Source organism: Mus musculus, chromosome 9 (assembly GCF_000001635.26).
Source record: "Mus musculus strain C57BL/6J chromosome 9, GRCm38.p6 C57BL/6J".
NCBI lineage: Eukaryota > Metazoa > Chordata > Mammalia > Rodentia > Muridae > Mus > Mus musculus.
Genome location: NC_000075.6, coordinates 64,885,357 through 64,903,560, shown reverse-complemented (window position 1 = coordinate 64,903,560; position 18,204 = coordinate 64,885,357). Strand labels below are relative to the sequence as shown.

Genomic DNA, 18,204 nt, shown 5'->3' with positions numbered 1-18,204 from the left:
CTAGGATATACCACTGGGAATGCGCCAATCTCTAAGGCCCTAAGAGCAGCCAATATTCTTAACCACTGAGTGGTTAAGTCCAGTGATCTTTATCTTTAATTCATGAATTAGTTAGAACTTTGGATTTTTTGAATCCATACTTATTAATATTTTTAGTTTGATTCTGCTGTTGTCAGAAAATATACTTTCATTAAAAAAATCTTATTGAGATATAATTTACATGCTATAACATTCAGAAAATAAAATTCACAAAAACTGACTTCAAAAATTCAAGAAAATTTCTTATTAAGGTTTTAGAACTCAGTTGAATTAAATGTTTAAATTGAATTAAAAAATTTACATTTATTTATTTTGTGAGGGAGGAAGTATCTGCACACCACAGCAAAAGTGTGGAGGTCAGAGGATAACCCAAGGAGCCAGTCCCCCTTTACTGAGAAGGTCCAGGGATTAAACTCAGGCGTGGCAGCAAGAGCTCCCGAGCCACTGTGTCCCAGCCCCAGCTGCACTAAGTGACCCCAGTGTCATGGCTTCTCGGCTGAGCCATTCTCAGTGCTTTAAGAGTTGCAGCAAGGCAAAAGGCAGCTTTTATGCTGCAGCTATTTATAATGCCTCCTTCTTAAGATCCAAGTTTTCCTTTTAGTAACGATTTCCTCAGCCTGAACTGCCATGAGCACAGCTTACAGAGTGTGTTTTCTATTCATCTTCCCTGGTCTGAAGTGCCCTTGTTTCACCACAAGCCCTGGAGAGTATTTCACTAGATACAGACTCTGCACTGCTGTGTCCTTTCTTTCAACGCTAAAGACGCTTCCTCACTCAACTCTCCCCTCCATGGTTTTATGACAAAAATACACGGCCATTCAGATCTTTATTCCTTTTGTAATTTTAAAAATACTTTTGAAGTTTACGCCAGGAAGTGGTGGCACACGCATTTTGTCCCAGTGCTAGGGAGACAGAGATAGGTGGATCTCTGAGTTTGGGGACAACCTGGTCTATAGAGTGAGTTCCTGGACAGCCAGCGTTACACAGAGAAACCCTGTCTCAAAACAAAACAAAACAAAACAAAAAGAATTAAAAGTTTGAGTTGTTTTTTTATCGATGCCTTTATTGTTAGCACTTTGCTTATGATGTCTACAGATGCATTTTTTTTTTTAAATATCCACTAGTATTTTGGAGGTCTGTAGCACAGCTCATGTGTGGGGGTCGGAGAATAACTCTCCTCTGCTTTTATATGGATTCTGGGAACTGAACTCAGTTACCTGGCTTGTGCAAGCACCTTCACTGGCAACGAGCATCTCAATGGCCCCGAATGTGGTTTCAAGTCTATCCTTTTGTAGTTTGCTGCATCATGCCTATCTGGAAATTTATATATTTTTTCAATTTGGTAAGTTAAAATATTTCTACTTCAAGTCTCTTTTCTGCAACAATCGTTTTCTTCAATTCTTTGAAAATAACAACTGTATCTATCCTATTACACCTTTCATACTGCCCAACAATTCTCTAAGGCTCTGTGCACTTTTTAAAAGACTCAGTTTTTTTTTTTTCATTTATGTGTGTGCTTTGCTTACATGTATGCAAGTGTGCCATGTGTGCACAGCACTTACAGAGGCCAAAAAGGGCACTGGACCCCTTGGAACCAGAGTTACAGAGAGCTATGAGCCACCATATAGACACTGGGAACAGAACGCAGCTCTCCTGTGAGAGTAGCGAATGCTTGTCTGCTGAGGCCTGCCTCCAGCCCCACTCTGCCTCTTTACACTCCCCTCATTATTCTGCTCTTGAATCTGTGTGCTGAGTCTAGTTTATGCTATGCAGGTACTTCACCACTGAGTTATACCCCCTGCTTCTGTTTCTTGTTTTGTTTTTCTTTCCTTCTTGTTGCCAAGGTTTACCTGTACAGCCTCAGTTGTTTTTGTATGGCTGGCTTTGGTTGTTAGCCGTTTGCTTATGATATGTACAGAAGTGGAAGTCAGAGGACAACTCCCCTTAGTCTACACCTAAGGATAATCTTTCCTCAGACTCCTGATCACTGGAACTAAAAGGTGTGCACTACTATGCCTAGCCTTTCTGGTTCTTTCCAACAGCCTTTATGAGGGACGGTTTCATGTAGCCCAGGCTAGCACTGAAATCACTATATACTGTAGCTGAGGATGACCTCAGCCTCCAGATTCCTCTGACTCTCTATCCCATGGGATTACAGGCACATGCCACCATGCTCATCTATATCATCACCATCACCATCACCATCATCACCATCACCATCACCATCACCCTCTCACCTTGGCTATTGTGAATATTAGCTTTGTGTAGCATGAATCCTGTAATAATATTTTGAATATGGATGCTTTAGTTTTAGCCCAATATTAAATTGTATTCAGGTTGTGTTTTTGTGTTTTGTTCTTTGTCGGAAGATTTTTAACTCAGTCTTCTCTGTAAGTCTGCATCTATCTCTTATGTGTGTAAATTAAGAATTATGCTGAGACTTAAATAGGATTCCCTTCAAACTCTTTAGCCTACAGAGGCCTCTTTCCTGATTCTTTTTTACATAAAATATGGGCTCTCCTATGACTTTAGTTTTTTTTTTTTTTCTTTTTTTTCTTTTTTTTCTTTTTTTCTTTTTTCCGGAGCTGAGGACCGAACCCAGGGCCTTGGGCTTGCTAGGCAAGCACTTTACCACTGAGCTAAATCCCCAACCCCATGACTTTAGTTTTTAGAGCTATGATGGTCCACTTAACTGCCCTTGGGGTCAGGAGGTATTGGAAGAGAGAATAGGAAACTTGTCTCTGTGGGGGTCCTTCCTTGGACTTCATCAGTTCTTTCTTACTTTGCAGAATTTTTAGTTGTTTTTATATACTTTCTATTATTTATAGCAAATAGATGTAGGATGGGCTGAAATTGTCTTACACTATCACAGTGGATTCAAACTATCACCTGAAGTTTTTAAACATTTCTTTTTGCTGCACAGGAGGATGAGTGCACGCAGAGGGGGAGGACAGCCTCGAGTGCTGCTCCCACATGCCAAGAACCTAACCCATTTAAATTATATGGATGATACGTACACATGAGTGTGGGTGCCCGCAGAAGCCGGAAGTGCCAGGCCTGCTGAAGCCGGGAGACTCCTGATGAGGGCTTTGCCTATTTTTGTTGTTGTATTTATTTTAGGACTGGGTCTTTGTGCTGGTTGTTTTTGTTTTGTTTTGTGCCCCCACCTCACCAGCAACAGGACACAAACTAGAGTTATCTGGGAAGAGGGACCTCAATTTAAAAATGCCCCAATCAGATTAGCCTGTAGGCAAATCTATGGGCAAAGACCTTGGAGTGCTGTGGGTGGAGGTGGCCCTGGGCAGGCCGTCCTGAGTGGCGAGAGGGAGCAGGATCAGCAACTCATGGGAGCAGGTTAGTAAGGAGTGTCCTCCATGGCTCTGCCTCTGCTCTCGCCCTTGAGTTCTTGCCCTGACCTCCCTCAAAGATGGACTGAAATGTAATTGGAACACGAAGCCAATATCTACATATCTATATTTCTTAAATATTTTTCTATCTCTGATTCAGTACAGATATTTTTCCTCTCTAAAACTGCTCTGTCATGGTCTTTACAACAGCAACAGAGAGCAACCTGAAAGTCTTACTTGCTTGGAAGTCAGGACATAGGCTAGGCTAGCTGGCCAGGCCCTAGGCATCTGCCTGTCTCGCCCGCCCTGCCCGGCAGCACTGGGATTGCAAGTGTGCTACCACTATAGCTGGTTGATTCTAACGTGAGGTCTAGGGGTCATACTCAGGTCCTTGTAAGGCAAGGAATACCAACTTAGATATCTACATATCTATATTTCTTAAGTATTTTTCTATCTCTGATTCAGTACAGATATTTTTAAGTGGCATCTCTAATCTTTCAATTTGTTTTATTTGCTATCAAATTTATCTATTGTGTTCTCAATTTATTTTTCAGTTTTATGGTTTACACTTGTTTCTTCTTTTTCCTCCAAAAGATCCTCATTACCTTGTGAAATTCTCCATTTATATAATTTCTGTTTCTTTTCCTTTATTTCCTTGGATATTTGAAAATTACCTAAATGTCCCTTGCTAATACAAATATCTGGATCTTTTGGGGTTCTGTTTCCATTACTTACTTCTGATAACGACTCCAGGGATTTTATTCCTTCAAGAAGAGTATATTCTTTCTTGTGCTAAATAAAAACTGATTATTGTAATTTAATCACAGATTGAGCCAAATCAATTCTAGGTTTTACAGTCTACCTAGGGATTGTCAATGCCCCTAAGATACAGATTGTCTAGGAGGAGAGAGGAGTAGACCTGGGGATTGAATTTAGGCCTCATGCATTCTAGTAGAGAGCTCAGCCACTGCACTTACTCCTTAGCCCTGGGCACATGCCTCTCAGGGTTCAGGGACCTGCTGGACAGAGCTCCTCCCTTTGGAGCTCACAGATGCTAGCTAGCTCTTCTCACCAGAGAACTCCTAAGCGTTACTTTTCAGAGGCTTTCTGCTTACCTGTCCCATGCAGCATCAGTACCGGGAAAGTGTGCTTCCTCACCCCTTGCAGTACTGCCCTCTCCAACTCTGCCTAAGGGAATCAATCCTGCACTGATATTTCTCCAATGCCCACCAACTGTTGTCTCTAGATGTAACTAGACACAAGTCTAAGCAGGTTCCTAGAAGTAAGATATAAAGTGTAGTCCATAAGGAGGTAATCTATACCACTAAAGAAATCATTCATTCAAGGAGAAATCTAGGGAATGTGTGGGAATGGATTTTACAGGTGTGGGATAATGGAAAGAACCTAAAAACAGGATTAGGCTGGGTTTATCAGTATGGACCCATTGAACAGAGACTCATTGAACAGAGATTTCATATGAAAGTTTGAACAGTTAAAGCAGGTGCTGAGAGTTTGGCTGGTTGGCTAAAGTACTTGTCAAAAGATAGCCTGCTGAGGAGGAACTGGAGATGCCTTGATATCCCTTAGTTTAGTATTGATGAAGGGATTTTGAGGCTGAGTAAAACTGGAAAGCTGGAATGGATTTACTGCTTAAAACCTAATACACCATGGTGGAGAGGCCCAGAAGACATGTCTTTCTCTAATATTGTAAGATGGAAAACACTGAGAGGGGAACATGTGAAGAACTCTGTCAGACAAAGTTATGGTGAGAGATGTGGCCACTCCGCTGGATGAATTAAACATAACAGGTCTGATTGGACCCTGGAGAGCACGGGCAAGTGGTAGCACTGGCTTTCCAAAGGCCAGGTGACAAAACCTTCCATCCCTGAAGTCTTCAAGTTTACATTTTGTGTCCCCTTCCCACCCTCTTTCATTCCTCCCCCCCAAAAGATGGCAAACTTAATGTTCTATGCTCACAATTAGTGGAAATGCCTTCGGAGGAAAAAGACTATTGACTTAGTTCCTTTGGGTAATTTCTTGACTTCCTGTTCCCTCCCTATCTGTGACATTTCTCTGATGATTATAAACACATGCTTTCTATACTTCCTCCACATTTTTGTTCTTGGGAGAAATACAAGTCTATCATAAGATCCTTCATCCTGCCCAGGAGAAGGCAGCATACTCCTGGGAGTAATGTTTGGAGACATACTGGACAATGACAAAAATGTATATGCTAAAGGAAATACTGAAATGAAGGACATTTACTGCTCTTGCAGAGGACCTGCATTTGGTTCCCAGCACCTGCGTGGCAGCTCACAACTGAGTGTAACTATAGTTTCTAGCAATCCTACATCCTCTTCTGGCCTCTGGAGACACTTGCACACAGTTGGTTCACATGAACTCACACATATATGCATTCCAATCTTTAGGGGCTGGAGAGATGGCTCAGCAGTTAAGAGCACTGACTGCTCTTCCAGAGGTCTTAAGTTCAATTCCCAGCAACCACATGGTGGCTCACAACCATCTGTAATGGGATCTGATGCCCTCTTCTGGAGAGTCTGAAGAGATTGACAATGTACTCACATATATAAAATAAATAAATCTTTAAAAGATCTTTAAAAACCCTCATTGTCTTGTATAAGCTGTATGTAAGGAGAGTGGTTAAGACAGATGTGCTCATAAGAAAGCTGTAAGTGGCTGTGGTGGAGGCGGCTTACAGAAGCAGCAAAAGCCCACAAACCTACCTTTGATGACGTAGTGTACATGGTGAACCTTGAGTACCATTTGCTTGCTTTCTCCGCAACTCCTTTCCCAGCAGTGAACACACTGTGCCTTAAGACATCAAGTTTAGGCACCAGCAGTGTGTCTAAGTTAAATGAAGGTGATGAATGGGCTAGTGTTTCTTGAGATCCTTCCCGAAATGGACACGTGGGCGAGAAGGCTGGGGAGGACCACAGTCTGTCCCTGGGTCTCTCCTCACTTTTGGTGTAACTTTTGGATTTCGTAAGTCTCACTGGCCTAGGAGAATTAGGAGGCAGGCTTGATCTTCTGCAGGCCTTGACCAATGTTGGGCTTTTCTTATTGGTTAACTTGTCATCACATGCTCGTTGTAAATCAATGCTGGGTGTGCGGCTTGTCAAAGGACTGCTCATGTTATTCATGTACATCTCGATTTCTTCAGCTAAATTGCGCCTGGCAGATGGTGTTGAGACGCTCTTGTTATCATCTTCATCCTCTTCCTCTTCCACTTTCTGCTGCTGCTCAGTCTCAGCAACCAAAAGCGAGAGAGGATCAAAGCCTGTTACAACATCTGTTTTTTCAGAGGGTTTTACTGAAAAGCTGCTGTTCCTACGTTGAAGCCTCTTGGGATTTTGTGCAGCGACACCGCCCACTTTTGATCCATCTGTTTCAGTGTCTAAATCTTCTAAGTCAAAGATAACAGGAGACTCGACTTTATCCAGGCAGTTAGAACCATGGAAAGGTGTGTCATCGTCGCTAGACTCCTTCTCTAGGCTGTCTCTCTTTGATCTTGCGGGTGGTTTTCCAATATCAAGACTATTTGGCCTTGTGCTTTTTGAGATAACATTTGAAAGAATTTTTGCATCAGCTCCTAATTTTTCAACCATCTCTCCAGGGCTTGTTTCCTGGTTAGTTCTGTTCAGCATGAATCCCATCAGTACCCCACCACTGAGATTACGGTTCCTGCTTCCCCAAGGCATTTGCTGCTGCAAGTGAGATCCATCATCACTTTTATGCCTTTTCCTAAAGCACCTGCTTGGCGTGGTTTGTGCTTCATTTGTGTCCTCAAGAGATGGCATTAAGAGCAGCTCAGGTGTGCTTTCTGGAAAACAAGAAATGTGCTTTCAGCTATGAAAATGTACTCTGCAAATATGTTACCTTAAATATTTTAAATACTAGTAACAGGAATGAAAACAGCAGGTGCTCACTGGCTGCCTGGAACTCGGCAGGGCCCGTTTTAGGCAGTTTACTGCTATTGTTGCTATAAACATTCCAACATTCAGAGCAAAAAAAACAGACATGCAGAGAGAGAAACTATTTAGCCAAAGTTATATAGTATTTAAGTAACAGGACTCAGATTCAAATTCAAATTTGTCTGATGAGAAAGTCTATGCTTCTAGCCATTAGCATATACTGCTTACAAAAGAAAAACTTACCAACTAAGATTTACTTTTTTTACAAGTTATTTTATTTTATTTTTAAAAGATTTATTTATTTATTTTATGTATGTGAGTACACTGTAGCTGTACAGTGTAAACAATCATTTAGTTGCTGGGAATTGAACTCAGGACCTCTGCTCGCTCCAGCCCCAAGATTTACTTTTTAACAGTAATAAATTTATACTAAATTAAGTAACAGCTATAGAACTGTACTATACTTGCCTGGCAAATACAGAAGTGGATGCTCACAGTCATCTATAAGATGGAACATAGGGCCCCCAATGGAGGAGCTAGAGAAAGCACCCAAGGAGCTAAAGGGGTCTGCAACCCTATAGGTGGAACAACAATATGAACTAACCAATACCCCCAGAGCTGCATATGTAGCAGAAGATGGCCTAGTCGGCCATCACTGGGAAGAGAGGCTCCTTGGTATTGCAAACTTTGTATGCCCCAGTACCAGTACAGGGGAATGCCAGGGCCAAGAAGCGGGAGTGGGTGGGTTAGGGGAGCAGGGCAGAGGGAGGGTATAGGGAACTTTCAGGATAGCATTTGAAATGTATATAAAGAAAATATCTAATAATAATAATAAAAAAGAACTGTACTATGCTAGATGAACTTGAAAGTCTAAGCCATCTCCTTATTACAGTGGAAAAATAAGCCCCAATACCAAACCAAACCAAACCAAACCAGTGGTAACTATATCAATTCTATCCACATGTAAAAATTATTTTTAAATCTTCAAATCTTTTTTGACTATATATGTAGATTAAGTAACTTTACCTTTGTTTTAATACTGAAATTTCTATATTGCATTATGAAAATATTTTAAAAAATATTTTCTTTTCAAAGAAAAACATTGATTAGCAGCTTTTTTTTCCTTTGGGTGACACTATCTCACTAAGTAGCCTGGGCTGCCTGAAGCACTGAAGTAGACCAGGGGATGAGGAACACACAGAGGTTCACTTGCCTCTGGCTCCCCAGTGCTGAGATCAAAGGCGTGCATCACCATGGTCATGACTTTCTCAAACTATCTGAGGGACTTTTTAGTTTGCCTCTGAATAAACAGGAAGGACACAGACTACAAAAGCATATGGCTCATTTAAAAGTTGGCTAGGTGTATGGTTCCCTCAGATTTACTTCTCCCCTCCACCCTTTTTTTGCACACTTTCCCTTCTGGAAGTCCCAATAGTTCAAAATTAAAAGGCAGCATTCAGGCCCTTATAATAAAACAAGGTGTGCCTTGTTATAATAAAAGCTTGAGCAAATATGCTATAAAACACAAAACTCAAGCTGCTAAGTTTTAGTAAGAGAGGGTACACAAATATTCACTGGGATCAGTAGGATGGCTCAGTGGGTAAGGATATCTGCCACCAAAAATAGAATCTAAATTTAATATTTAAAAATACATACTTAGTAGACACAGATACACTTCATTCTGCATATGCAAATGTATACTATTCAACTTACCCTCACATTCTCCGGATGTTTTACCAGCACTGTCGTTATGTGCACCGTTGAGGCGAACTATAGTGGAAGCCCTCTGGTAACTGAGAGTAGGGAGGCACTCCGCACTTCCTTTTGTACTCTCATTTTCTGACACTATAACGGCAAATGTAAAATGTTAGCAGAATTAAACTTACGTATGTTGCAGGATGTATAAAGAGAGGCTTTTAGTCTTATATATTTCAAAATGAAAATTGGTGATAAGAGTATACTAATTGCTTCTCTACACACTTGTCAAATAATTCACTGCACTTAAAGGCCATCAAGTGTGGACCAAATTGAATTACTAAGAGCTGGTCATATATAAGGCTCATATAGAATTTTATATCTTCTCTGTGGTTGTGAAATATGCACCTTGGAGTGGGAAGAAAGGAAATATAAATCGTAATTCACCAACAAACCTTAAATAAAGGTATAGTTTTATGTCAACTTGACACAAGCTGGAGTCATCCAGGAGGGAGCCTCAACAGTAAACTTGCCTCAGAAGATTTAGCTGCAGGCAAGCCTGTAGGACACGTTCTTAATTAGTGATTGATGGGAGAGGGCCCAGCCCATTGTGGGTGGGGCCAGCCTTGGTCCTGGGTTCTGAAAGAAACCAGCCAAAGAAGCCAGAGGCACCAGTTGGCCTCTAGAGGCCTGTCCTGTTTGTTCCCACCTTGGCTTCCCTCAGTGGACTGTGACTTGAAGTATGGAAGTCAAATAAACCCTTTCCTCCCCAAGTTGCTTTTGTTCCTGGTGTTTTATCACAGCAGTGATAGACCTAACTAAGACAGCGTGTATTAGACCTCAGAAAAAGAACTCTGTTTTAAAAAGAAGAAAAAAAAAGACAAGACAAGACATTTCTACTATGCGTATTTTCACAGGAGTCACCTGGCGTTCACTTAACAGGACTTGCTTGGCAAGTTCCACCACTGGGCAGTCACACTTGCTACACAACGCTTGTGGGTGAGAGTACTAGGTAGTAACAAGGATCAGCGAGAAGGAAGGTAATTATAACAGGAAGACAGAGGCTAAACTAGTACTTTTATACTTGAAGTTTTTGTATTTTCTATACGAGCTTACATAAAATCAACTTAACAATGAATACCTACAGGAACTAGAATCACTCCCTCTTTTCTCCTTTTCCCCTTGAATGTCTTCAGTAGATGGACCCTCTCTTCTAACATTGTCCTTAGATAATGAATTATATCCAAGATCAGACCGGCCACCTGAGCAAAAACAGAAACAAATACTATGCTGCTTACCATAAACTTTTATTGAGATTATTTCTTAAACAAATTTAATGACCAGACAGAAGACTGTTCAACTGCAAAAATCCCTAGGCCAACAGGACCCCCCTGCTGAGGGACTAAAGTGCAGACTGTGACAGGACACCATGCAGGTGAGTGGTGACATTCCAGGGATGCAGCATGGATTAACATCTCGGGCCTGCTGGCCAATCCCCACACCTGTCACAAACTTCTCTAGTGGAAACAGCTAGAATGAGGGGGTATGCACCAGTGTTTAGATTTTCTCTGGACTTCAGAAAATCTCCAGTCAAAGCATTATTTTGTTGGTTGCCCAGCACCCATCTCCATTAACAGGAAAGGGAAAATTTCTAGGTAATTCCCTTTTGATTCCATATTGCAGTCAAGTAAATATATACATTCACATTACTCTGTGGGCACCAAAACCAGACAAGCCATACAGTCTTCACTCAAGTTCATCATCTTTCAAGGTCAAAGTCTGTTTTTTTTTTTTTTAAAGCTAGGATCTCCCATAGCCTTGACTGGTCTGGAACTCTCTCTGTAGACCAGGCTGGTCTTGAAGAGATCCACCTGCCTCTGCCTCCTGAGTGCTGGGATTAAAGGTGTGGATTACCATGTCTGGCCTGAGTTCTAACTAAGCAATGGAGAAGAGAAATTTGCAGGGAATTCATAACACGCACATAAAGGTCACCGGCATTCAATGTCTAATGATTCTGCCACAAAGTCAGGTTCCTTTAACTTCATTGACAAATAATTTTTCTTAAAACTGAACCAAAGAGTTATAGAACCACACTTTAGTACAAATATGTAGCAGTCAGAAAATATAGTGTGTTAAAATTACTCTTAAAATGCTGGGCCTGGTGGCGCAGACCTTCAATCCAGTGCTCTGGAGGCAGAGGCAGGCTCTGTGAGCGCCAGGACAGCCAAGGCAGAGAAACTCTGTCTCAGAACAACCTTCCCCCAGCACCCCCCAAAAGCTAAGGTTCTGAGTGGCAGGTGATGTGTGGGAATGTGTGATTTTAAAGAATTTACTGTTTTTGTATGAACTTCCAGTTCTCAGATTTATAAAACACAAAGCTATGTTTATAAGAATAAAAATACAAGTTTTGTAAACTTGCAAAGAATTCTGAAGAGGTTATAGCACTATTATGTCTTTGATATTAATCTAAAGTCGTTTTGCTTAAAGGACCTTTCAGGTCTAATTTCCAAAGAAATCACAAATAGGAAAATTTAAAGATTTTTTTGTTGTTGTTAGATTTCACAGTGTTCTGAGCCAGGCTTTTTTAAAAAGGCAAACTTATTAGAAGATCTCTTCATTTTAAGGAACTAAGCCCAAGACCGACTTCCATAACTGATTAAATTCACACTGTAGGATCAAGAATAAACCAGCCAAGGAAGAATCAATGTGTTATATTTTAGCACAACCAGCTCACATTTCTTAGTCTTAAAAGTGAAAGAGACTGAAATAATGCTGCCATTTTCAGAAACAGCACTCTTCATATTTCACAATTTTTTGTTTTTTAAAGTTTCTGTCTATTAAGAGTTCATGCTCATAATATACTAAAGTCATATGTACTTTTAAATAATGAAAAGTCAAAATTAGTGGGTTTTAATACTAATGCTTTAATGTTTGTGTAAAATCACTTATTTGTATTGTATGTGCGTGTATGGACACGCTTGTGGACCTCCAGACAAGTGGGGTTCAGAGGACAACTTGCAAGAGTGCGTCCTCTCTTTCTGTGTGGTTGCTGAGGATGGAAGTCAGGTCACTGGGCGTGGCAAGACGTGCCTTTACACACAGAACCACAGCACCTGCCCTTACATACGAGTCCTGTATACCAATGAAAGTAATGTCATAGTTGTTGCTAGGACTTTAGCATTTAAATTGAAACTTTTTCTTTTATATCGGTTTAATTTAAAAGTTGTAAAAACTAACATTTTAGAGAAAGTTCTTGGTGGCGCTCTTTGCCTGTTTTCTCCTAACCATACCCTACATGACCACAACATAATGTTAAAATCAGGGAGTAGACGCTGGTGTAACACTCTTAACTCAGACACATAGACAGGACTTCTTGAGAAGAAAATCTGTCCAATAAAATAACATGTCAAGGGGCTGGAAGTACAGCTCATTGGCAGAGTCCTTGCCCAGCATGTACAAATTTGATCCCCTGCCCTAAAAAAAGGCACCCCTAAAATGATGACGAGATTTGTGGCTACCTAGAGTTAACTGTGTTATCACGAACTTGAATTAATACTTGAGCCTCTCCAGTAAATAATGAAGAAAGCTACATGTAGTAATTAAATTTAGTGTTAAGTGCCTAATAGAAAATCAAACAGTGACAGTTAAACATGTCACTGAAAACAAAGTAAAAACACAGACTAGCAAGTGTAGCTTTAAAATGTACTATAATAACTGTATACAGAAGTACACAAAAGGTGCCTGTTCTGCAATGTGTGTGCTATGACCACTATCTATGACTGACAGCATCCGTCACTGCCATCTGGCGCACGCCTTTAATCCCAGCACTTGGGATGCAGAGGCAGGCAGATTTCTGAGTTCGAGGCCAGCCTGGTCTGCAAAGTGAGTTCCAGGACAGCAGGACAGCCAGGGCTACACAGAGAAACCTTGTCTCAAAAACCAAAAAAAAAAAAAAAAAAAAAAAAAAGAATCCAGTTCGGTAGCGTTTTTAGAAATACCAGTGTGACACAGCAGAGTTTGTTGTTAAAGCTAAGAACCTACTATGGAACCAATGGTGCCACAAAACTCAGCAAAATACAGCTACAATAGAGAATCTACTGTGAGAATCTACTGTGAATTATTTATGACTATTAAAACAAGATCCCTAAATGTTGATAATTTAACAACTGGAGAAAGAAGAATCTAGTGTTTTCTAAACTGGGAAGAACTGTCTAATACAGGCAGGAGTTCCTTAATCTGAAACCTGAAACTTAGGTATCAACAGGACACCACAAGTGGAAAATTCCATAGATGACCTCATATGGTAGCTCATCTCAAGCCTCAGACACATCACAGACACGATATAAAATGAACATAAGGCTGTGTGTGTAAGCTCTACACTGAACAGGAGTGGCTTAGCTCCTGCCTCCCATGTAGTTCATTACACATAAACAAACACTGAACCTGAATCCAGAAGGCTTCCAGAACCAGGTACTGTGCACAATAGTTAATTTTTATTAAAAAGTTGCTGGCTGGCATAAAACACAGAAAATATTCAGTATTTTTTATGTTTTGTTTGTTTGTTTTTAAATGTCTGAGCACTCTGTCTGCACGTATACCTCCATGGCAGGAGACGGTATCATGACCCACCATTTGGTACTGGGAATTGAACTCAGGACCTTTGGAAAGAGCAGCTAGTGTTCTAAACCACTGAGCCATCTCATCAGCCCAAATAGTCAGTATTTCAAAGTACTTAAAATTTTCTAAAAATATAAACTTTAACCAATTAGTTTTGAAAAAAGCTAACCATGCGCATACCTTACAACTTTTTACTTACCTGAGAGCGCTGTCTGTGGTAAGTGTGGATGTTTCTTCAAAGCTCTTTTGAACTGTGCAACTCCTAAAACAACATTTCTTACTTTTGTCCAGAGGAAATAGCCACTACGACTTCTTGAAGGCCACGTACTTTCTAAAACAGCCTATTCATTTAAAAATACAGAATTAACAAAACAATTTTCATAAATGAACATACACTGGCTTCTGAATTAAGCTAAAGAAGATAAAGGTAGATTGTTAACACATTAGAAAATAAAAAAGTCTTAATTTATGAACTATATTCTGAACATTCTAAAATCAATACCAATAGCCTCTGATTACTTTTGCTACTAATTTAATGTTGTACAATGACAAAAACACATTTTCCTCATTAAATCCAAACAATTACCTTATTATAATATCCATAAGTGATTGCATTGGGGTCAATACCAGCTTTCTGCATTTCAAAAAGCACTCGAACCGCAAGTACAGGCTGGTCGTACTGTCCACAGAGCTGCATGAGAATGCGGTAGCACACCTGCAACACAAGTTGAGAGGTGAACAGACACAAACGCTCTTCTGCACGGGCATCTCTAATAATCGACACCCTTGGAATCACACTATTACCTCATCAGGTGGATCCATCTTCTTCAGCTGCATTTTTTTAAGCACATCGTATGCAGTTTTCAGAGCCCTGACTTTGGAGTGACAAACCTTCACGTAAGCTGGGAGACAAATAAACCACAATCCATAACAGTGACGCAGCAGACACCGAGACCACATCTGAGGGATAGAAGAATACCTCTTTGCGATCTTATGGGCTGACTTGATTTCCTAGGAAGAAGTCCAAGGTAGCATCTTTATTAAGCTGAATGGTGAACACAGAAAGTCACATGTTTTGTAAAACTCGTTGACAATTAATATATTTTAAAATCTCCTTTTGAGTTTGTATCATATGATATATAAAATAAAGTTTTAGGTCTGATTACTTCAAACTACATTTAGAGCACCAAGCACCTTGTCATCTGCTAAGGCTACAGCTGTGCAGCAAGGGCTGCCACGCAAGGCAGAACATCAGATGCACTGCTGGCCTGATGTTTGATTACATGAGGAACACAGAGTTTCAAAGCACCTGTTTTGTTCTTCTGAACATGGGAGAAGGACTACCAGGACTGCTTGGTTTTGAAGGTAGTTTGTTCTTTCGTGCTTGTAGAAATCCTTCAGGCCTCTCAAATAAATTGTTCCTGAGAACTGGAAATCCATTATAGCTGTTTCAGAGAAGAAGAAATTGCCTTTCAACCACAAACAGATTGCTGCTAGCTAGAAGAATTATGACCAAATAACGTATTAACTTAGAATTTAGCTATAATTCTCTATCAGATTATAAAATATACTCAACAAATAAATACTGTTATTTTTATAAATGCAGACTCAATATCAATATATCTGGAAATAAAAGAGGAAACACATTTGAATGACCTTGATATCAAATTCCAAAGCAATTCCTGCAAACTTTTTAAAATTAGTGTTCATATACATACTTAGCTAGTGTTTTTGCATATGTTGCCGGTAGTAAAGGGATCACAGAATAATATTCTTTCAAACAAGACCGCCAGTAATGATGTTGCTTTAGATTAAAGATATTTGCTGGGGATTATGGTGCATGCCTTTAATCCCAGCCCAGCACTTGGGAGGCAGAAGCAAGCCAGCCTGGTCTACAGAGTGAATTCCAGGAAAGTCAGAGATACTCAGAGAAACTCTGTCTGAAAACACACACACACACACACACACACACACACACACACACACATCATTACATAACATTTTTCATATATAGAAACAGCAGCACAGGTGTGGCCTCTAAGCACACTGGGCTAGATTCACATTGTCTTGGTTAGCTTATCAGGTTAGCTAGTGGGTTTAGGACTTCACTTTTAGAAGAAAGAAAAAGAGTGAGATTCGATGAATTACAGATATGAAATAGTACTAGAATCTTTAAAGTATTATTGAAGAATAAGAACAATGTAAAATAAAAGAGGAAATACAGCCTTAGATAAAAGTACATGTAGAGAGCACTGAAAACAAATAACATCCATGCCCCACGGCTCTCATCTGACCAAGGCAGGATGACACACGTTAAAGTCTATACAGCAATCCCTCAGCAGTCTCTTACAAAATTTCTAAATTAACAAAGTCGATGTCAATAAGTCTCAACTTTCATGTCTTAAAAATTTATAAAACATGAGTAGTTTAAGATTGTGTGTCATACAAATTAAGGCAACAGAAAATGAACCTAAATTACATTTAGTATCTCTTTGTAAGTCAGCTACATTAATCAATGTGTGTCTGCCATAAAGAGGGAGTAGGAGGGAGAAAACTGCTTTTAGTGAAAAGTAAAAATCAAAATTCTTTAACACTGAAGGAAAAAAAATCAAAATTCTATAATTAACTTGTATAATAAAATTCTACAAGTGAGTGTGGTCTGCTCTAATTTAACAGGTATTGACAGGCATACTTAAATACAATTAGAGATTTACCCAAGCTTATGAAAAATGTATTTTATAGAGAAATCCTATCTCAAAAAAATAGGTTTCTTATCTATTTATACCTCAAACCTTAATGGATGTGGGATAGGCTTGCTTACCACCTAAAAATTAGAGATCTGTAAGTTTGTATTTTTGAAAATACCACAATCCTTAGAAAGCTATGCCATTGATGAGGGATTGCTTCCCTGCCAACCAACATACACTGTTTCTTGAATACCTGTACTGTAATGGTGGCTCTTCACCATTGGGTAGATGGGGGATCTCTGGTGGTGTCACAAAAACGGTATGTTCACTTTTGAAAGATGCATCCAGTTCTATAAGTCGAACTTCACCACTCTTGTCTGTATCCACCTGGAATTTTGAAATGCATTTAAAAGCCACATTGGTTAGGCAAGGATTCATACGCAGGGGAATGGTTAGTTACACACACCACTTCCATCAAGATCTACTACAGAACTATCTTTAAAAAGTACCCTAACCTGCTGAAACATCTTGGTAGTCCTATTTCTAATTTGACATGTACCTATGTCTCTGTTTTAATTGTACTATTTACTTATTTCAAGACAGTGTCTCACTATGTAGCTCAGGCTGGAACTCACAAGATTTGCCTGCCTCTGCCTCCCAAGAACTGGGATTAAAGGTCTGTGTCACCATGCCTAGTTCTCTATTCCTAATTTTTTTTTTTAAAATGGAGGGTGATTATGTTTGTCATGTAGATTTTTTGTACATGTTCTTCCTCTCAAACAGGCACATCCACAATTATCAAAATGTAAAATGTGAGTGATAGCATCACTAGCAATTAATTTATATTATCTCTATATCACTTATTTTCCAATCAAAGTAACGAGTATTAGTGTTACTTAATTTTTGAAAAACTCAAAGTAATTATTGTTAGAGCATCACTTATTTCCATTCTGTTGGAGGATATTTAAAAATCTGTTTGTCTAGAAGAAGCTAGCTTTCTATTTTCAGCTGGTCAGAAGGACTTTCAGGCTGCCGTGTGCGGCATGTGGCACTTCCCATATGGAAGCACTGCTGAGCCTGCCTGTTCCTCTGGGTTCTAACTCGGGAAAATATTACTTTTAAATTTTCCTTTTACCGTTTTCTTTTGGCATGCTTCTTCTGACCCTCTGGGCTTCTTACCCTCCTTCTGAAGTCTCCCTGGCCCTCTGACATGCAGCTTCTTGCTGACTTCCACTGTTACAGAGACCACCTTCCCCAGACCCCACTGACAAGGCTTTGTCTCTTCTCTCCCCTCCCCTGCCTACCCACAGCTGACAACGTTTACAGACGGCTTGCTCATATTTGTTTTTCTCCCAAACTCTAATAAACTTGTCCTTGAGTTCTTTTATGGGGAGGAGAAGCCTATAAGACTCCAGCAAAGATACAATGAGTACAGTAAGCCAGAGGAGCACTAGGCATGCAACTTTCCACTAAGTCACAAACCCAGCCTGGTATGGTCATTTTTAGAAAGCAAGATGTGTTTGAATATTGCTACTGTATTTTTATTTTAAGAAAATAACAGGCTGGGCAGTGGTGGCGCATGCCTTTAATCCCAGCACTTGGGAGGCAGAGGCAGACAGATTTCTGAGTTCCAGACCAGCCTGGTCTACAGAGTGAGTTCCAGGACGGCCAGGGCTACACAGAGAAATCCTGTACAAAAAATAAAATAAAATAAAATAAAATAAAGTGAAAACAAAACAAAAAGCCCAACACCTATCAGTGCTATGTTTCTGTACATTTGCAACAGCAACTAACTACAAGTAATACATATGTCACACAATAGATAAGTAAAGAAGAGTGAATTCACCAGATAAAGTATAGTTACCAATAATGAAAAATAACAATTAT

General features: G+C 39.9%; 1 protein-coding gene across 11 annotated transcripts in view; it reads right to left on the bottom strand.

Annotated features, from left to right (window-relative positions):
- The window catches only part of Dennd4a (DENN/MADD domain containing 4A), a 113,544-nt gene that overhangs the window by 16,107 nt on the left and 79,233 nt on the right, over window positions 1–18,204 (bottom strand). For 10 of the 11 annotated variants that reach the window (XM_006510743.3, XM_006510741.3, XM_006510745.3 and 7 more), the window contains 8 exons: window positions 16,571–16,704; window positions 14,940–15,075; window positions 14,435–14,641; window positions 14,217–14,345; window positions 13,830–13,971; window positions 10,159–10,275; window positions 9,032–9,163; window positions 6,131–7,227 (listed from right to left, as the gene is read on the bottom strand). In XM_006510743.3, coding sequence (XP_006510806.1) covers window positions 6,131–7,227; window positions 9,032–9,163; window positions 10,159–10,275; window positions 13,830–13,971; window positions 14,217–14,345; window positions 14,435–14,641; window positions 14,940–15,075; window positions 16,571–16,704 — 2,094 coding nt within the window. Of the gene's footprint in view, window positions 1–1,139; window positions 4,663–6,130; window positions 7,228–9,031; window positions 9,164–10,158; window positions 10,276–13,829; window positions 13,972–14,216; window positions 14,346–14,434; window positions 14,642–14,939; window positions 15,076–16,570; window positions 16,705–18,204 lie in introns of those variants that run through there. The other variant, XM_011242654.2, reaches the window with a different exon arrangement.